Source organism: Saccostrea cucullata, unplaced genomic scaffold (assembly GCF_032062105.1).
Source record: "Saccostrea cucullata isolate Sc308-1 unplaced genomic scaffold, CSIRO_AGI_Scuc_v1 ctg173, whole genome shotgun sequence".
In the NCBI taxonomy this organism is placed as follows: domain Eukaryota; kingdom Metazoa; phylum Mollusca; class Bivalvia; order Ostreida; family Ostreidae; genus Saccostrea; species Saccostrea cuccullata.
Window position 1 is genome coordinate 239,353 of NW_026932155.1, and position 22,851 is coordinate 262,203.

At 33.1% G+C, this 22,851-nt stretch overlaps 1 protein-coding gene across 3 annotated transcripts in view; it reads left to right on the top strand.

The window, feature by feature from the left end:
• The window catches only part of LOC134234533 (5-hydroxytryptamine receptor 1-like), an 83,114-nt gene extending 60,546 nt beyond the window's left edge, over window positions 1–22,568 (top strand). For all 3 annotated transcript variants that reach the window (XM_062716615.1, XM_062716616.1, XM_062716618.1), the window contains 2 exons: window positions 6,601–6,673; window positions 19,969–22,568. In XM_062716615.1, coding sequence (XP_062572599.1) covers window positions 20,998–22,449 — 1,452 coding nt within the window. In that variant the 5' untranslated portion in view covers window positions 6,601–6,673; window positions 19,969–20,997 and the 3' untranslated portion in view covers window positions 22,450–22,568. The remainder of the gene's footprint in view (window positions 1–6,600; window positions 6,674–19,968) is intronic.
• Window positions 22,569–22,851: the final 283 nt, after the last annotated feature.

Here is a 22,851-nt window from a genome sequence, read left to right on the forward strand (position 1 = left end):
TTTCTTAAATAAACATAATCCTATTTGGTAATACACTAATTCTTTGAACGAGAATTTCGTATCACCTCTTACTTGATAGTTTTATTTGAAGAATACAAAAATATACCCAATCATTCTTACACCGCCTCTGTGTAAATGAAAACAATTAAGGTGTGGTGACTCCATCGGGATTATTTTCCTATAAACTTGATGTAGGGGCATTAGGTATTTGACTCTTGTTTATGAATGGTGTATTGAATGATTGTTAGACAACATTTCTTATTTTTAGGTTATATTTAGATTATTAAACCTCTTAAAGTTTTAACCGGGGTAGGGGTCTTTTTTGGCCGATTGATTTTATATTCAGAGAAGTTCAGATAAATCTGAGAGATCGTAATAAATTTTAATACCACTGCCTTTTAAAGAAGTAACCATATCAAATCTTATCATAAAGTGTATAATTCAACTGAAACCAAACCTGTCATAGTTATAAGAAATAAAGAAACAATTTATCAAAACTGGAAATAGAAATTTCAAACTGCTTTATCAAACAGTGTGTGAATCCTACACCTAAAAATAGAACTTGTTTGAATAAAAGAAAATTTTAAATAGCTATAAACGGAAATGAACTGATGAAATGAGCCGAATCGATCTACAAATTGTTTAATAAAGGGAAAAACTGTTGGTAGCTGTACACTCTTGCTTTGAATTAAACAACTGATGTTAAGTTGACAATATCAATACAGAAGCCCTAAGGACGTTATCAAGTGGGTTATGAAGCTGTTGTCCTTGGGTAGCCAGGAACTTCAGCGTCCAATCAGAGGTCACTTCCTGTTTCCCTATTCTCACTCTGCCTTGTTTCATGCTATTATCATTAAAAAGGGTTTTAAATCTTCTTTTGTTTGCAAAATTTCTTATGCAATTTATTATCGCAAAACCATTTTCTTTTATTATCATATATTAAGCACATATGCATGTATCATTCATCAACTGCAGCACACAATCTTTTGCTATGTGAAAGTAATTAAATAGAGTATGATGAGTTGTGTAGTCTTTCGAATGCAAGAAATCACCAAAATTTGCATTGAATTAGGCACTTGTATATATACATGTAGGCCAAGGACAAGGGAAACAACTCTTCCTGACAGAGACAACAATTCTCTGTATCTACCATACAAGTGTCAGTCCATGCAAATTTTCCTTCTATATGCAAGATTAGTTAACATAAACTTCACTATGTAAAAATTCAGCACAAAATTCAATTTGTTCAAATATTGAAGTATGGGAGAATCATAACTAGGAAATGCTGGGAGATTGTTACCCAAATTATTTAACCTTAAAAATTGTCTAATGAAAAGGATGTCAACTTTTTTTCTTTATTATAAATCATGTAACATCTAAATTTTATGACTTAGGATTTCAACATTTCCATCGTCATCTTTTCTTATTTAAAGTCTATACCTCTTCTATATCTGGCTAACTGCATATGAATTTTACACCTCTCAACTTACATTCGCTTCTCGGGGACACGCACCGAGTACGATCGGTTTTAAAACCAATGACAAATAAGTTAATGTTACAGGAATTAAAAAAAAAACTTGGTTTGTAGTCAACGTTTCGTAAATTTTGTATCGTTATAATGACCTTGTTAGCAAGTACAGCCTGTCATTAGATCCGGTCGTACTGTTTCATAGGAATCGTTAGGCCTTTGTTTTAAAACTGAATTTGACTACGCTGAATCTTCTATCTAATCAATACATTGGGCTAACTGCGGGTGTGACCGAACAACAGGGTCTTGATACCACTCCTTGTCACCAAGCTGACCGAATCTCTGGAATTTCGGGGGAGGGGGGTCTGTGTTTATACCCAAATCACAGAATTGCATGTATAACTGATTGTATTTTTTTTGTACTAGATCGGTGACTGCTCGTTATCTTTATCGTTTTCAGAAAGGCAACGAATTTGTTTTCTTTTTTTACAATAAACTTTCACTCCAAAAATCAATACGTAAATATCATATGACAAACAATTGCATCAAGTTTGTCAAATTTTATCACAATGATCATGACAGTATTGAACATATTTACATATTGTGTTTAAAAAAACGGCGAATGACAACAGTAGCCTTGAACAAGGCTTAAAAACACGTTGTGTCATTATAACGTCTCGTATGATTTCAACTCTGAGTGAAATACAATGCTGAGAGTCTTTTTTAAATTATGTGGTAGTCAACGATTCAATCTGGTCATACTTGTATCACCTTAATAAATAAACAAATGTGTGAAATAATATGCCATAAATGATTTTTAAAATTAATAAACACTTAAATTTATCTTCAATGAAATTATGGCACGTTATTACAGGTCGTAAATTCATACTTTACTTTCAGCTGATATAAATATCCTGAAATTTTGTGAAAATGAACATTGTATTTTACCTATTTATCAAATTGAAATATAAGGAGATAACGAACAGCATTCAAGCTCAAAAGTCCATTTAACAATACAAAATAGGAGCAGAGCGAACTTGGATCTCCAAGACATCAGATTTTGGATCAGGTGCCATGAAGGAGAGAACATCCCCTGTCGACGATCTCACCCGCTGTGTGTTCCTTGTTATGATTGTAATGACAATCGATGTGTGTAAATAATGGACTAACAATTACTATGAAAAACGACAGTCATCATTTAACTTTCTGATAAACTGTGTATGCTGACAGGGTCATTGTATCGACCATAGGACGTACGGAATGATGACTTTAACGAGACTGTTGATATTTTTTTTTTAGCAATTTGTCTGTTAATAATTTTCCTCGATTTAGAAACTGTTCATACATAGAGAATGTTCTTGCGTATCGAATCAACTGAGAGATATAAACAGATATAAGTCGAACTTGTTTGATTTGGTGAAATTACTAGTAACATTTCATACAATTGTAATCTTGTTTTAAGTTTATTGGAACATTTTACAAAATCTGTAGCTTTAATGAATGTTTTTTTCATACAATGAAGAATTGTCTACTAACATAACACAATCGATACAATATGATACTTTATGTAAAACATTGTTTTATAGTATTTAGGTATTAACAATATTTAATTTTATAGAAGTAAAGAGACAATTAATAAAGGAATTTTTTATCAGGATATTGATATCGCGTCCCAGAAAATCATTTGAACAAAGTTATGCAACAACAAAAGGATAAAATTTCCATGAAAAGGAATAACAAGATAAAAGTAACCATACTCAAAGTCTACCAGACAGTACTAGAGAGGAGCAGAGGATACGCGCAGCTCAGAAAACAGAGTCGTGATCAGGTACTGTAGGAATAAACATACCCGGCCGACCGGTCAGACCCACTATGTGCTCATTGTCATGAATGATCGGGAAAAAATGAAAGAAATATGTACACATTGCAGTGTGTAAAAATGGCTTCGCAACTAGTAGGAAAAAACGCTAAAATCGTTGAAGAAATTCTACGTTTCTGTTCAAGATGATCTCTTACATGTATTCACAGTTTTGAAAAAAAGAATCACTAAAATACCAATGTCTCAACAGGGCTAGGTCTAGTGATGTAGACATATGCCAGTTTATATGTTGCGTCAGGTGACCGGTAGGGGATGGTCACTCCTCCAAGGCACCTCAGATCCCAACTCTGATGACTATAGATAGAGGTTCATGTTTGCTCTGCTCCTATTTTACAAGTATTGTTTAATTGGACCTAGAGCTTGAATACCATTCATTATCATCACTTTCATGTTGTACGTTTAACATTACTGAAAGGTAAATTGCTTACTAAAAGTATTATTGTGTAAAACTTGCACTAAACGGCAGATGAGAGCATTATCCTCTATTATTATAAAACCTTAACATTTGACTTCAGTAACTTAAAGGTGAAAACATGGTTCAACTCAGGTGAATAGTGCGTCCATTTAATAAGAAACATGGCAAGCCCTACTTTATATATTCTTACAAAAGTATTTAATGAAGCTGTTTGCAACCCGGTCGATTTTTGTACACGTATCAGAAGATTCGCCATAAATTAAAAGACCAAGTCGTTATGAAATCAAAGAGAGCTAAGTCTAGAATTGAACCCTCCGGACCTGTTATGTCTCGTAGCCCCGTCCGAGGTTGCCGCGGTACTCTGAAACCAGCAATGTTGCCTACTTTTCTTATCTGTGGATTACAAAAATGACAAAAGATAAAAGCAAAACTCCCAGTTTTATTGTTCTCGCTGTTTTGTCAAAATACCATTTGAAACCTAATGACGCCATTAAGAACGATTTTCTCTCGCTTTTTCACCTTACGGCGAGTCTTTATCTCCGAACAAAAAAGATGCTCCGCCACCATTAAAATGGCCATATTTTCTACGTTTTGCATGACAAGTGCGTTTGATAGGAAATTGATTTGTTCTTAAATTAATTTGGCAAGAAATTAATTCAGATCTGTTTTCGTAAAAAAGAGATAAATTGGAGAATATATCATTGTTGCTTGCCATAAACTGGAATCATTCAACGACGATACGAGGTCGTGATTTACGCTTTGTAGCGCCTCTGTTATAGCACCTGACAGGTTTTTATTGACCTTATCACCCTCCTATATAATATCTCAGGTGAAAAAAGTAATAAAAGTATTGGAAGAGTTGCCAGAAAAGATGCCCTTATCTCTAATTTCTTTCTTTGGTACATCAAAAACTCTGCAACGTATTCTTTTTCACTAGAAGCAAATGTGACATTGTGAAATATCCTTATACATAAACAGCGATGTGTATACTTTTATTTAGCAAAAGATTTTGAAAAAAATAATTTTACCATGATAGTGTTTTGAAAAATCATGAATAAAGGTCTGCAGCATCACTTGAGTTTTGAGTTGATGGCCTTCTACTGGAGGCATTGAGCAAAAAATTGCATGGTTTTGATGGGTGTCATTTCAATATTTATGGTCCATTGGTTAGAGCTTCTGGGGTTATAAGCTACTGGATCTCCATTTGTTATATACCTGTGGGATAGTATATCATTTAAAAAAAAATTGGATACATAAGAAGTGCATTGTTATGACGAACAAGGGTGCCCCTTTCTAAAATTGTAAATTTTATGGTCCTTGTTTCAGGGTCGTCTGATTTTTTTTAATCATGGCGAGACTCTGCTGATGGTTTAGTAAAAATGCATTACTTCATTGAAAACCTCATTTCTTCAAATGCTGTTGCCTTAATTGTGGCAATGAGGCAAATGCATGACTCACTAAATGACCATTAAGGCATCTGCACCTCTTCTCTAAAATAAGATCCACGCCTTTTGTTTGGTCATAGTGAAAAAAAAAACTGATTGCCAATTGATTTTCTGTAAGTTTTTCAGACGAGTCTTCAAATAAAATAAATAAGAATTCGCAACAATTAAATTTCCTTAATTTTAGACTTATGGATTTCTTGAAGGAATGAAACATTGAGATAACGAACAGTATTCAAGATCAAAAGTCCATAAAACAATACAAAATAGGAAAAATTTGATGTATTTTCTTCAATGGTTAACTATTGAGCAAGGAATAAAAATTTATAGTTCTTGGCTCCTTATCCCACCTCTTATGTTTTGGAGGTCCGTGTTTGCTCTGCTCCAATTTTATATTGTTTATTGGACTTTTGATCTTGAATAATGTTCGTTATCTCCATATGTTTCATTCTTACTATTGCAAAACATGCATTTCAATAGTTCTATAATTAAAGAATTATTAACAGAAGAAAATATTGAAGAAAGTTTTTTTTATTAATCGGAAGGGTATAAATTACAAAATGTCAAAATTGAAATGTTTCTTTATATATTTAGAAGTTTTATGCGGTCATGCAGAAAGGTAAGGAAATGAAAATATCAAATGGACTAGAAAAAGAAAACCTCGATCCTTTTCGTCTGAAGCCTATGCATGTTCGTTCAAGTAATTACATGTATTGAAATGATGAGAATATTAAAGCTCATTCACAAAAATATGCTTCCCAAAACAAACGAAGACATTCCTTTCTTCACCAGAAATAGTCCGGCGACATCGTAATCTTCCGATTGTTCATCTGCCCCTGTTTACACAAATCATTACGCCATTATTGTTAAAATAGTTCCTATCGGTATAAAATAAGAAATATTGACCTCTTTTATCAGTTAAAATTTGATGTACTTTATCGGATTACATCTATTTTTATTTCATAACATCATTGTTCACTCAAGTCATTCTAGGCCAAATGGAAGTAAAAATAGAATAATTCCTAAGGAAAACATATAAAATAAAAGCATGGGTCAAACCGGTGGAGCAAAGTTTTATTTGTTTATTTATTACTAGTTAAATAGTTTAAAGAGCAGGGTATAATAGAGAAATATGCAGTTATTAAATGGCTCTGATTGGTAAAATTTTATAAATCTAATCACTACTCTCTCATGTCTATGATGTGACATTACGTAGCACATCTATGGTGGTGAAGTTTGATATGAGATTAACAAAACAAATTCTACCAATACGTGGGAATGTTAAATCGGTCCTATTAAAGGCTTATTAATCACTTTATATAGGGTTCAATTACTTTTTCGTTCGATCACTCTTTGTATGGGTAGACACTTATGACAACTATTTTGTTTTTTGCAGTTGACACGAAGTTCTTTGCAAAGATCTACTAGTATATCGCAAACTGGGCAAAAAGATACATTCTCCAACGGAGGTATGTTTAATCTGAAAACTTGCCTTTCTACTATTAGCTTATAGAGGCAGTTGTTATTTACTAAAAATGAAAAGTGTTTGTTTCGTAACAGTATATTACAGTTGTGTTAAAAAAGAACATAATTTTGTATTTTCATCAAATCACAGAATTTTATTTTTGGAAGTTAACAAAACCTTTGCAGCAAAAAATTTAATTACACTGTGTTCTAAAAGGTATTGAAATTCATCTCTAGTTCTTTTATTCAGCATTGTTCCAACTACATGTATCACCCACCCCATAACAGTTCAGATTCTTCACATTAAAACTTTTTAAAAACTGCATGCTTGTCATTTCATTTGCATTTTTAAAAAAACATTTTTCTTTGAGCTTTTCGTACATATCTTTGAAACTTTCTTTAACATTTCATTGTATTTATATGCATTTTTGGGTCATGATCCTTTTGAAAAATAAAATATATAATTTATCTTATACTAGTAGTATTATCTGCTTGTAATAATATAATTTAAAAAAAAGTATATAAAGTTCGACTGCAAAAAGAAATGATTGTTTTGATGAATTCATATAAAATACGGGGTTTATATATCGAATATTTTATGCATTATGCAATATGATCATGATATACCCATATGGTGGCATGTATTTCTGCGCCAAGTATGCAAGATAAATCATGTCAACAAGCATTAGAATATGTCATCATGCAAGACAATTGTGTCTACATGCAAGACATTTATGTTAACATGCAAGTTACCAATTTTATTAGATAATTTGATTTTGAATAGCCAAACATTTTCCTCCTACTTGTATTTACGCCAATATCTGACATCATACAAGCAAGATGCAACATAATTATCTTGAAATGCGATTTCTTTAATTATGTCAATATGTAAGACAGTCAACATACAAACAAAATTATGTAGACATGCGACTTATTTACATCATTATGAAGATGATTATGTTAACATGCAGCTTCTTTAGTTATCATGCCACGTATTAATGCTGACAAATAATATCTAAACTTTCAAGATATTTATGTCCAGATGCAATAATGAATTGCATTTCAACATACATATCTCGCATGTTGAAATAATTAAATCGCATGTTAACATTAATGAGTTTCATGTCAACATAATTATCTTGCATTTAACATAATGAAGTCGCATGTCACCAAAATCCTGTTGCATTTGCTTGTATCTTAATATAGCATTAATTAAGTTCAACAACATTACAATTTTGAATTTTTTTTTTAGAGATTGGTAACTTGCACGTCATCATTATTATTTTGCATGTTGACAAAGATATTTAGCATATCTACATAATTATGTTGCATATTAAGGCATAATTTATTTACTTTTAATTTGCATGAAGTGAGCAGAAATATGCCACCATATACTAATATTTACATTCAGTGTAATTTTCTTTATGAAATCCATTAGAAATCAGTGACGTTCAAATCTATAACACACGCGAAACCTTGTCACCGCGCGTTAGAATACACAGTAGGAACTATAAGCATTTTCAATACTTTATGAACATCAAAATGTACATTGTTTGACACAATTTAAAAAAAATTAACCCTGTTAAATTAACGTAAAAATACAACAAATGTGCATTTAGAATTAATTTGTCACTTTTTTTCCTCGCAATGTTCGTTTGGCGTTATTTAACTTTACGACGTCACAAACGTCACAAACGGCTCTTACATCTATAAATCACACCAGTTTTGAAGGTCGCTAAATTCACATTAAAGATTACCGAAATAAACAATTATGAAGAGGAAAAATCAAAGAATGTAAATATAAGCATTGAATTCATATTTTGGGATGTCTTCAGTCCTATAACACACCTGGCCGTGCCGACAAATTATCATACCGCGCATTTGTCGGCACGGCCAGGTGTGTTATAGGACCGAAGACATCCCAAAATATGAATTCAATGCTTAATTAAACGGAATTTTTTTTTTCAATTTCTTCATTGCAAAAGACATACGTCTTATAGCAATAAATCCCCAATAATACAATATATAAACAAAGGAAATAATCGAAAACTTTGTTTAAAACTATAGGCAAATTGTTTTTGATATTTTGTTTTCATCTCCAATTGTTATCCCCTCGCAACGGAATTTATGGGGATACAGTAATGCCGCTTGTGTGTGTGTGATCTGGTTATATTGTCCTTTTTTGCGCAATGAAAGAGACGAAATTTGTACTTTGATCGATGTTGAATGCTGTCTTGACTTTGGTGAAGGTATGCTCCGCTTTGTCGTGCAAGCGTTGCAGTTTGGCTGTATATATTTATGGCTCCAATGCAGTTTTACTGAAAATTAAAATCAAATGTTTCAAATACTCAAATTTTAAACTGTTCTAAAGAAGGATTCGAGCGAAGAAGACCTTGACAGTAAAATTTATTTAGACTGATAGACAAGCCACCTCAATTTTTTGTGGTGGGGGGATATTTCAAGATAAAATTATTCTAAATTGTGTATTCTCAATTAATAGTTATAATATTTCAAGTAAAATTGCTTAATTGAAGTACATATTTTGTAAGAGATATGTGATATAAATGGTATAAAAACAGTTAGTTTTGATTTAAATTTTATCCGTCCATTTGTGAGGTACAATTAATTCAGTCCTACTATGTAAATTGTCACTTCATGATCTAGTGTTCCCATAAGTTGTATTACACTGCAACATAAACAATTTTTAACAAACCATAACATCGGAATTGTATTTCTGCAACTGACCAAGAAATTTTATATCACCTGTACCAAAAATAGACCAATTTTAAAAGTTTACGCTGGACGGGTGAATCTATATGGATACACGATGGGGATTCTAAGGCATCGAGGCATGCATGGTGACCAGGGTATACATTTAGAATATTAATACTTGTTTATAATCTAAATCTATGGAGTGTAAAGACCATCAAAAAGTAAGTCAGTTGATTCCTCTGTCTATTTCCGCACATATTTTGTAATAATACTTGATTTCTGTAATTTCTTGGACATTTTGCATCCTCTGGTCTGATGTTTCTGGATTTTCATAAAATGTATGAGGCCTATTGTTCTGGGTATCTGTTTAAAACATCCTAACGCCTACATTAAAAACAGGGTAGATATACTTGCTTTGAAAAAATAAAGCATTCAATTCATGCTAGAATAAAATTTTAGATGACCAATAAAAAGAATAAACGTAAATAAAGAAAAATAAAGCAGATGATTTTGAAAGTTTAAAAATATCAATATCCACGGTCCAGCTGCCTTCAGGCTAAAAAGGTGTTATATTCCAAAATATTTAAAGGTAAACGTATAGGTCTTTAAAAGGATGAAAGGCATATTTTTACTTTATTTCTATTAGAATACACGTCCATAAATATGGATTTAAAATATCATTCTTTGTTGTTTGTACGGTGTCTCACAGCAGGTTAACATCTTTTTAGTAAAAATGGATTATCCGGTTCCTGAGTAAAATTATTCATTTATGTAAGCTTGATACAGTTCCATCAAAGTTACCACTGAATATGTTTGAAAGCTTGTAATCAGAAGAATATGGATGAAGCTCATTCCTATGAAACTTAACCTTTCATTTTTAGTGGGTGCTAAGGACTTCCCGGTTTCCTTGTCCAGTCTTGTCTTTCTTTTTTCTGGTTTTGCTAGTTTTGTATGCCTGGCGTAAGAGTTTGATTTGATAACTAAATTGGTTTTGACCTTTATTTGACCTTTAGTTTATATCTTGGATCGATCACTGTTCGTGGACTTCACTTTTCAATTAAAACTCACTTTGTAAAGCAGAAGAAACAAGCTAATTCAGAGAATTTGTGTCCCCCGCTTAGGGAAAAAGTAAACCATGCGCAGTTCGGGGAGGGGGGGGGGGTGGGGGGCTCGGATCTCCCTGACTGAATTTGTAGAATTATTAAATGTATACATGTATACTGAAGCAAAAAAAAAAATGTCAATATGGATATAAAGATTTGATTGCTTATTCTTAATTATGTGTATAGAAGATTCATTTTATATGGAATATTTATGACACTGTAATGATGATTTTAATTTGTACAACCTTTCGTAAATTTTTCATTTCGCGTGCTGAATACTATTATTTAGTAAAAAAAAAAGTATTTCTAAAAAAACAAAAAGTGGTCCGTCCGGGACTTGAACTCGGGACCTCTCACTCTGGAAGCGAGAAACATACCACTAGACCACGGAATCGCTTTAAATGTAATTAAGTATATGCAGAAGTGAAGTCACATACATGTATATATTGTTCGGTATTGTCAAAATTTTACACAATCCATGGTGTTTGATTTATTTAGCCTTTATTAAACAGTTCTAATAGATGTAATAAGAACATAAAGTCCTCCAGGAACCTGTTTTATACGCAATAACTCTCCTCATGCCCCTGTGCTAAAAATAGCTTTACTATAAATACTAATAAAACAAACGGGGCGGGGCACTCTGAGAGGGGTGAGAGAGGTCCTAGGGAGTTTTGGTATAAAATTACATTGCATATGCTCAAAATTAGTGTTACACACAGACCTTTAATTTACGACCTTGAACTTTGACCTTTTGACCTCAAAATCGACAGGGGTCTTCCATAGGCCACAGGGAGTTGTTATGTAAAATTTCATTGCAATAGCTCAAATGGTTCTAGAGATATCGTGTGGAAACGAAAGTGTTATAACAGACAGAATTTGCTTATTTATGACCTTGACCTTTGACCTTTTGACCTCAAATCAATACTTTTAGTCCATAGGGAGTTGCTATGCTAAATTTCATTGCAAAAGCTCAAAGGGTTCTCGAGATATCGTGTGGAAACGAAAGCGTTACAGACAGACAGAAAGACGGAGCAGAACCCAAATTAAATCCCCCACTTTTCAAGTGTAGAAGTAATTAATATGCTGCTATTTTGTGTAACATTAAAGTTCTTGGCTATCGTAACCTTGACTTTGAATTGATATCTTAACACAGCATACATATAGCAAGGAATGATACCATTTGGAATTTCAAGTGCTGTATCCGTTAAGTTTTATAACAATATGTTTTCACTGGGAACATTTCATTCTTTATGCGTTTTTATTTATCGCCATTGGGTAAATATTTAATATTTAGAGGAGGAATTATTTAGCATGAAATCATAAAGCCTCCATTATTGGATTAAAATAATATTTTTAATTCCATAAGTTATCGTGCTCTGAATTTGATCTAGAGTAAAATATATGAAAAAAACAGTCCAAGGTAACATCAAGATAAAACAGAAATACAGCATGTTTAGTAATCACAAGGAAACCCCCTCCCCATAACAAAAAATTCCTTGAATGTTCTTACCGAGCATTGGCGGGAAATGTATTTATATACACATAACCCGAGGATCATTAATGCAGCTTAGATGCGTAAACTGAAAAAGTAAATATTCACGGTCGGTTTCCTCTTAAAAATACTCGCTGAGACTTTAATATACCTCGGTCTTTTTAAGAATAATATTTTAAGCCTGATCATTGATTGTGGACTATAATCCACTACCAATCGGATTTAATTTAGAACGAGTGGCCAAATTTGCTCCCGTACAACTCTATCGTGTATAACACTTGCCGCCAATTTCCGGCAGTACTTTCAACACTAATGGATATATTCTGAAAGTTTCCTTCTCTTGAAAATAGATTTTGACTTTGTCATAAGTGTGCAGAAAACCAAGGCATTAAGGTATGTAACTTATCTTTGTACAAGATTACAAATTAAGAAAAAAAAGCCTTATGCAGGTCAGAAAAATTAGATATTTTCAAAACTGAATTTCAACATTCCAACAAATTACGGAATTTGTCAATAAAAAAGTACACTTTTAGTTTATTTTACGTGAAACAGCTTATAATTTATTTTTATTGGCAATTAAAGTATTCACTTAAAAATAAGATAACTAAAAATCATTCAAAATATATGTTTTAGTTTGCATGTAGCGTTTCTAGAAAAAATGATTGTGCAAGCATGCGCAATAATGTGTCCTTGCAATCAGGGTCTCTTTCTATGTACGGCTTAATAAGACGGACAATAAAACAAGAAATCGAATACGTACTGTGATTAGTTAATTTGTTAATTATGATTCTAAAAACTGTCATAAATTTATAAACGAAGCCATGCAGAACGTGTACCAGAGAAAACTGAAGAATGTTAGTTTCATATGGAAATCACAGCTTTGATATTTATTAATTTACTGTTTTTGATGAAAGTTATTTAAAGATTAACGTGAGTACTTTTCAGCTGAAACAATCTACTTCTGAATAAGTAAGAATTGCCATTTCGTCGTCATTATTTATTCAGTAAGAGAGAAAGTACATGTAATTGTAATTCGCAGCGACAGAATTTTAAAATTATTTAAGAAATAAGGTATCATTTTTAAACATCTATCGGGATATAAATACGGGTCGGTCACGAGATTAAATTCCATAAAGCCCGAAGGGCTTTATGATGAATTTAATCTCGTACCGACCCGTATTTATAGCCCGATAGATGTTTTAAAATGATACCTTATTACTTATATTTACATTTGTGACTAATTCATACTTTATATTTGCATAATTGTGACTTTTAACGTGTGAAATGCATTATTTTTCAAACCCAACGGCATGTATGTAATTCAATGAACGCGCGTCGACCCTTTATGACGTCACTGAGAAATTACGTCAAACGATTATCCAAACGCACATCTATGACCTCTTGACCCCATACCTGTATTTATACAGTTATAGATACGCATTCCTTTCAGTAGTGTTATATAAAGGAAAACATTTGCAAATGTAAATATATCAGAATATCAAATATGATAGATCTTCAAATGAACTTATTGATAACCAAAATACGCCACAAACAATAACAGTTCTTGTATATTGGTATCTAAAGATTAAAAGTCAAAGCTTCATATAAACTCTTATCGTAGTCTCTTATCATAATTACAGGTATAGCTGTTTAACACCTTTAACTTAACAAGGACAAGAGATAAAATGTTCATGACTATGACCGTATATATAGCAAGTATAGCTTAATCATTGATGGTTTTAGTGTGCATGATAAAGATGTTATTAATTATCACCGGCTAACTGTTCTAGATACATACAAATAGATGGCTGGTCATTCTGGAATCAGGATAGGTACACCCGTACTTTACATTCTGATTCATTTATTTATAGGTGACCTTCCAATCTGGAATCTAGTAACTATGCGTAAGTGACTTACCATACATACTTATACCTAACTTTTCGATGCATACTGATCAAGTTGACAACCATTTTAAATAGTGATGATAATGTGTAGGTAATAATTCCCTGGCAGTGGCACCAGATACAATTTTATGTTATTTGATAGTGTTTCACCAATCATTCGTTAATAAGTTTCGATAATGCTAAGCTAGTTTTTTGTAAAGATTTATTTAATATTTTTATAAACATTTAATGTTTTTTTTACTCCATTTTTGTTGAAAGTAATGTTGAATTATAGCCCATTTCCGTTGAAAAAAAAACTCTTCTTGAGTTGCAAATAAATAAAGATAAAATAAAAAAGTGTAATTAATGATAAGCTCCATTATCTTAGCTGTTCTCTTCCGTCTTTCTGACTCAAAGCCTGGGATCTGTGACATAATTTCACGACTGGTCACTGTATTATAATTTATGTATTATTGTTCATCACCAGGGGGCCTTGTGTCATCCCTAGTTGTATAAGTGTGTACTTTTGTATATGTTGGCAATGCTGGCTTCAATACACAAACAAATTTCTCTAAAAAGGTGACAGCCTGAAAAAATGCAGGTTGGGTCCCTCTTGCAGGCAAGTGTCAGAACAGTTATTAAAGTTATTACAACAGATTTATTAATTACATTGTCTTGTTTTTAACATAACACATATGTGAGTGTTGTTTACCTATCCTTACAAGTCATTAGCCTTTAGAGTGGAATGTGATAGATGAGAATTATGATAAAATAAGCGTCTTTGTCATATTGATAAGTTGTACAACGTTTCAAGTTACACGAGAGGCGACGGAGGTCGACCTGCTTCTTGTATTTATTTATTAATGATGCCTTAATGGTCACTTGTCAATGGAAGCACACCGTTTCTAATTAAGGATATATATTGTGATGTTTTTCTTATAGGAGCAGCTAAATCCTAGATCAGAGGTAGGGATTACCTAATATTCTCCATGCTGAAAGTATTTATGAATCTTATTGAATTCCGTGATACTTCCATCTAAGTGTGAAGATAGCGATAAATGATTAGTATTTTCAAATTTAGTTATCAGGCAGTTATCTTTTATCCGACCTGTTCTCTAAATAGACTTTACCTATCAATAGTGTGGAAACACTGTTATTATTACATAAAAAATGATTAGATTACATTTTAAATGAACATCTCTCCTTGTCCCGGCAATTTAGATATAGCAGTAACAGAAATCGACTATATTGTTTTGGTCCAGCACTACACATGATTCAAAATTTGATTTCAAATGGAGAATATAATTTGGACCTTCTCAAATAATGCCTGGTATGTAATCTTCGTCTATTTTCCCGCTTCACCGATACAATGCTTTCGCATGGGCTAGCTGCATACATGTAGATAAAATGGGATATATTCGTTTGCTTTTTCTGTCTTCCGGGGGAACAGATATTTGAGATTTGCCGTTAAAAAAATATCAGTGCTTTCAGTGTCGAATACATTTCCATGCAATTTGATTCCAATACGAGTTGTGTCCCCTTTGGTAGCCGCTTAAAGTCTACAATAAACGCTTTTTATAACCTTACTATATAACACTTTACCCTTTGTTACAATGAAAATTATAATACAAGAGTAGCAATGACTTCCTTTCTCTAGTGCTCTCTACTTTAGTTTTCATACAATATTTTGTATTGTAAAGGATTCTTAGCACTATGCAGATGTCAAGCATATGTAAAAGAATTTTAATCATTTTGTGAAAAATTTTGTGAAAATGACATTTACATGTACTGCCTTGTGATGTTTATGTTATAGGTTCTGAATCTATGAGAGTTTTATATTTGCGATACAATACTGTTGAGTGAGTCTTCTCTTTATGTTGCATTAATGATGTTATATGGCTAGCGATTGGTTGAGCATAAATTCTGTACAATGAGGATTGGTTGAGCTGTGTATGTTACATTATTATTGTTTGGCTGGTCCCTATATATTATATTCCTGCTGGTCGGCTAAAAGTATATGTTATGTAACTGTCGCCTGGCTGATGGTTAGTGGAGCTCTGTAGCATTGATCTTTTTGTCTTGGTACTGATGATTGGTTAAACTTTAGGATAATAACGCAATACTCCTGGGTAGCCTCTTATTAGTTTATAATTTCTTTTAATATTTTGCTTCGAGGTTTTAGAAATCTTTTTTTAACAATCACATTAAAGAATGTCTTCGGGTTATGATTGAAAGTTTGTTCTTTTGCCTCCTGTTTGAGAATTTTCACTTATATTTCTCTTACTTCTGCATCAATATACCAGTCCTTCATCACTTGCATACGGGTTTAATGAAAATTATGGAGATAACGAACAGTGTTCAAGATCAAAAGTCCATCAAACAATACAAAATAGGATCAGAGCAATCATGGACCTCCAAAACATCAGAGGCGGGATCAGGTGCCATGGAGGAGTGAGCATCCCCTGCCTACCACTCACACCCGCCGTGTGCTCCTTGTCATGATCGGGAAATAACGGAAAAATCCGTCGTAAATTTAGTGTATAAATAATGGACTAACAATTAGTATGAAAAACGTCAGTCAGCATTTGACTCAACGATAAATTGTATTTGATGACAAGGTCATTGTATCGGCCATAGAACGTACGAGATAATGACATTAAACGAGACTGCTGATAATCTTGTTTCATCAACTTGTTAGTCAATAATCTACCTCGTTTTAGAAATTGTTTATACGTAGAGCATGCTCTTGCGTATCGAATCGGTTAAGATATATAAACTCCGTATGCAGGTGATGAAGGTATATTACTGCGTAAGTAAGGGAAACTGACGATAGAAAAGTTAAAGACATCACGTTTATCATAGAGCTTGGTTGTTAGAACACCATTAACGTTTTTTCAAGTAAAATACCCAAATATGAAACAGATGTGTTTGACTCTGTGGTATCTTTTATCTCAAGTTCACCAGAATATATATTATTGACATAAGAATGGAAATATTGTCAATTGACAATACGTCATCGATATATCTAAATGTCGAGTTGATTCGATACGCGAGAGCATTCTATACGAATGAACAATTTCTAAGACGATAGAGTTAAATTATTTACAAACAAGTTGCTTATACATGAATATCAGCAGTCTCGTTTAAAGTCGTCATTTCATAATTTTTATGGTCTGTACAATTACCTTGTCAGCAAAATCATTTTATAACTGAGTCAAATGCTGACATTTTTCACACTGATTGTTCGGTAATCATATACACATTGATTTTTCGACGGATTTTTCTGTTTTCCCGATCATTACAAGGAGCTTACGGCGAGTGTGACCGATCGACAGGGATGCTCACTCTTCCATGGCACCTAATCCCTCCTCTGATGTTTTGGAGGTCCGTGTTTACTCTTTTCCAATTTTGTATTGATTGATAGACTTTTGAGCTTTTATGCTGTTCGTTATATCTATATATTTCATTGAGCTTCAAAGAAGTATATGCGGTATATTGCATATTTTTGCCCCACAAAAGTCAACTTTTGAAAAATTCTTGAAATGTGCTGAATTTTAGAAATTGTATGAGAAATATAAATTAACAAAATATATCATAGTTTCAAAGTAGTATATTGACAATTTTTGTTTTTATGACGTCACAAACTAATCCGATTTTATATCATTGTTTAGAAAGAGGACAAAATGGACAAATTTTCAACAATTTTAGCTTTAGAATTTATAGAGCGCAAGTTTGCTCAGGAACAAAATTCACATATTTCATTGATATTATCATTCTATACATTATGTCAAAATATTGAGCCTGATCTGACCTGTGCTCGGTGACTTTTACTCAAAATATCGACATAATATATACATTTTTCTGTAGAAATCATGGAAATTTTAAATTTACGTCATTTTCGTGACGTCATCTCAAACATATGACGTCATTGATTATGAAAATATTCCCCTGTTTCAGAACTTAATTAAATATTTCTCCATCAAAGTTTGATTTTGGGGGCAAATATTGGTTATTACCGAATAAAGTTCTTTAGAGGTTTGCTGAGCACTCGGGATCTTTGAACAGTGAGGGATCTTTGCCGGGACATAGAGCCTCTGTTTAAAGGACGCATCCGAAGAACAGTTGCTTCCTAATTTTCTTTTGTCGACTTAGATTAGTCGCGCCCGGGGTTCGGACCCACGACCTTCCAAACCGGAGCAAAGGCTCCACCAAATGAACAGCCGACTGTTGGGTGGTGGTTGAAGTCAGTTTTTAGTTTTGTCAGTGAGTTTCCCTCAGTTTGAACAGTGATTGTTGCTTGACCAAAATCTGTAATGTATTATACTACTACATGTATGTCTTGTACAACTGCTTTTGGTTTATTCGACATTGAGTAGACTGTTTTATGTAAGCTGAATTTTTTGTGCATTTTCCCTGATTTTGACTTTAGAAAGAAGGAATGAAAAATATAAAATTGTTCAATGCGCATTATGTACATTTGCATATACCTACAAATATTCTGGTTGTTGAGATCGACCACTGATCGTTACCCTCATTATATTTCATTATGAATTTATAACGTTTACCTCCCTTATTTAAGTTCACTGGCGTTAAATAAAATTGTTTGAGCGTCTTTTCTTGCTGTATTACATTATTCATATATGTACATTAATTGTATTAGCATAATCATTGTTCAGTGAAAAAAAGTTAATGAACTATTTTTTTTAAGAATATATCGTAATGATGTCTAATGAGACATGTGGATGCACTATACGAGAGAGACAATCAATGATATTTCTGTTTCTGAAATACTTATCTACTTATAACTGGATCTGGCAGTTGAAAATTTTCAATATATTTCATTGGATTTACGAGGATTTTATAAATAACCACAACTGAAATAGTATACATATATAGTATGTACAAGTATAAGATTTTGAATTAGGTGTAAACAGGTAATAATTATTATCAGGTGTTTTATTGCTGGACCCATTCCTGAAGATTTACTCTTTCATTCTTCATGACAAAAGAAAGTTTTAAAACATTGCTAGTATATGCATGTTTGTTTTTTATACCACTTAATAAATATAATACGCTTAACTTCCCATGTGCAGGTGAAAAGCGTGTTTAGATTAAAATTTAATAAAGGTGTGAAATAATGATACAATGCCGATAATCCTGGTTCAGTGACCTTGGATTGGATTTTCATTGAGTCTATTAGCACCCTTCTTAAAGTCGTGTTTTCTGTATCACGTGCTGACCCTCAGATAAGAGAGATAACTCTCAAAGTTCAAAACAAGAATTCTACTCATTGTTTTCTTTCTAAGATTTTCCTTATTTAGACCTATGAGTAGTAAATTCCATCAAACCTAACACATGATGTTAAAATCATCTTCTATCTCTTTTGTCTTAACTTTTGAAATTGTTTTATTTTATTTAGCGAAAAACATTTAAAATCCGTTTTAAAAGCCTCATGAATCTAATAAATTCTACCGGTTTAAGTTCTATTTTAAAAATGATTAAATGTTTCACGTACCAAATACAGAAATTTTATTGTATGATTTTTTTCAAATGAAAAAAAATATTTAGAAGAAAGATAACTCTTGTTAACAGATGTATTTTTTTATTCTTACAACCACATCCAACATTATGAAATTCTGACTTAGGAAGCAGCGCTGAATTATGTTTTCTAACATGATTTTAATAAGTATAATACTTAATATTATTTTCATATACATCGCATTTTTTTAGTTTTATGTTTTGAAAATAAATCGTTACTCGTTCTATCCTCTGTGTCAAAATTTCTTCATAGCATAATTTGGCATAAAATCATTTCTGAAAAAGAAATAAGGAGCGTTTCATACCTCATACTATTTTCCATTTGAAGCTGATGCTATAGCTCTTAATGAAAATCAATCTTGGGAAGTTTTTTTTTAAAATGTGAAATTTGTAGCAGAGGGTTATTAGTCCATAAGAAAACAGTAATTCGGATTAGCTTTGTTTTTTTAAATATCAAAATTTATGTATTGCTATAAATAAACATATTCTCCAAACAATACTTTTTATTAATTCATCATTGATAAATTGGATTACTCTATAACGTAATAAGGGATCTTTTCTGTATTTTTCAGATGATGAGAAAATGCTGTCATTGGTGCCGATAATTAATGAAATCAACTGATCGACCAATCAGATTTTGAGCTGAGGTGTCCACGTTTGATTTTATTGAACTGAATTTATTTCTTGTGATATTTGATTACCCTCACCACACTCAGTGACGATATATAAAGAAATATATTGGATTTCTCATCATACAGGAGGACTTCTTGCCTATTTCAGTGATAGAGAAAAAATTCCTTTAATTATATGATTTATGGTAAATTTAAGACCCATAATTCATAAAAACCTAAAGGTCCGTCAACTGGGAAAGTTCAAGTGGATTAATGGAATTTAAAAAATCTATACCATAAACAAGACTTATGGTAACTATTGCCAAGGTTGGAGAGTTCACTTACAGTCGGGATTAACCGCTAACACCCGTGTACTCACCAGACTTTGGATAAATTCTCCCCGAAAACACGGCCTGGAAAATTGTGGTGCAAAAACAAAATATACAAGCGATGAAGTTACCGACTCTACACTTTATCCAAATTTCTGTGGATTATACACAAAATAAGAGCTGCCCTTTTGTGAAAATCGTGTCTTTGGTCAATGGATGCTAGTGTTAATTTTCGTATTTTATAATAGTGCCAAAATTATTTGCAGAAGAGGATGTTCTTTCGAGAAAAGGGATAGAGGACTGGAGGTTGGTTTTAAAACTTCATGCGTAATCTGCCCACAGTTTTGATTGAGGTGTATATATTTTCGTCTTCAGGATCGGATATAAGGAATTTTTAAAAATTTTTTTCCATTCATTGAATTTTAAGGAAATCCACATTCCTAGAGGGACTGCAAGTGTCGTGTTCGTGGGTAGCGGAGTCCCTTTGGACGCGATTACGGTGTCAACTTCAAAAAAACAACTTAAATAAAATCATGTAAGGCATCAAATTTGTTAATTGTGTTAAAGAAGCAATTTAGACTGGAATATTTTTTCTAGAACAGAAAATGCTTTCTCAACTAGTTAAGTCGGTGCAGTATTAAGGTGACTGAGGATCTGAGTAATGGAGGAACAGACATTTCCGTCTATCGATGTTAACTCGTCTGTGGTGTATGCTGTCTCAAATTTAACTGGTCTAAATCTGAGCACCACCGAGATCCCAGAATCCAAGGAAACAACGTCGGGAATTCCGGAATCGCCCTACACACCATGGGAGCAGGCGATAATTCTGTTTTTCCTCATTTTAATGATGATAGGGACGATCATAGGAAACTCTTTAGTATGCATAGCTGTAGCTTTGGTAAAACGACTCCAAACGCCATCAAATCTCCTCATCTTATCCCTTGCATTATCCGACCTTTTGGTAGCTGTCTTAGTCATGCCATTTGCAGCCACCAACGAGGCTGCGGGCCATTGGCTGCTGGGAGACATCGTATGTGATATATTTACGTCACTAGACGTCATCTTGTGTACCGCTTCTATTTTGAATTTATGCATGATCAGTGTGGACAGATACCTTGTAATCACTCGACCGTTTCAGTACGCAATGAAGCGTACACCTCGGCGGATGGCTGTTATGATTGCCAGTGTTTGGATGTTATCTGTTGTGATTTCAATACCCCCTCTTTTGGGATGGAAATCGGAAAGGCCCGACTACGTTTGTTTTATTAGTCAAAACATAGGATACCAAATCTATGCAACTCTTTTGTCCTTCTATATTCCACTAATGGCGATGATATTTGTGTACTTTCGTATTTGGCGGGTATCATCGCGTCTTGCTAAGAAGGAAATGAAATCTCAGCCAGGGAGCATTGATAAAGGGGCTGAAATACTCTACCTTCCGTCTCATCGCACTCCAAGGCATAGCAAAGAAAGTGACTATGGAACGCATCCGAATGGAATTCTCAAAAACGGCGGATGCGGTGACAATTGTAGTAGTAAGAAAAGTTCAAAAGAGGAGGACGAATCCATGTTAGATATGCTAGCGAACCATAGGAACAATAATCGACGGAGATTTACATTGAAGTCACTGCTAAGTCGTAATAACAAGCACTCCCACAAGGAAAGACGGGCAATAAAGACACTGGGGGTTATAATGGGCGGGTTCACCGCGTGCTGGTTGCCATTTTTTATTCTTGCCGTTATTAGACCGTTTTGTGGTGTGAACGAGGAGAATTGTTCCATTCCAGGAAGTCTAATGAGCATTTTTAACTGGTTAGGTTATTTTAATTCATTTTTGAACCCCTTGATTTACGCTCGATTCAACAGAGAATTCCGGACTCCATTTATAGAAATTCTCTGCTGTAGATGTCGTAAAATTAACATCCGGATCCGTTCAGAAAGTTATGCTGAAAAATATGGTGAACCGACAGTGCTAAGGGACACGACATTTCGGGATAGTCTAAAACCTGTTACAGACACTGTAGTGCGGTATGACAGCCAAGGGGTTACAAATGTGCATATCGGAAACGGCAGTGCCGATAATTACGACAAAGACAGAGAAAGTGTTGTGTAATAATGGATACCAGTCACTTAACTGTTTCAAAAGAGCATAATGATATTTCTATAAGGGTACAATTTGCGTCCACAAAGCGTTTGCTAAGTCAATGTTTGAGTAGCGAGCGCTGTTCGTTTTTTATTATTGACGGTATGTAAGGTTCTCCGTACAGAACAACCCTCCCATTTATATCTGTGATATAATTAGTAAAATGTTTTATTTGTTGAACTTGCCAAATTGCAGAAATATATGTATATTAAGTTATTGTTAGACATTAAGATTAATTATTCTAAATTTGAGATTAACCATGACTTGGGATTGTCAAAGGGTACCTGTTTTACAAATGGATTAACAACTTAAAGCGGTGAAAATTTGAGATACTTAAATTTTCAATGGACAAAAATCTCGTTTAAAATAAAT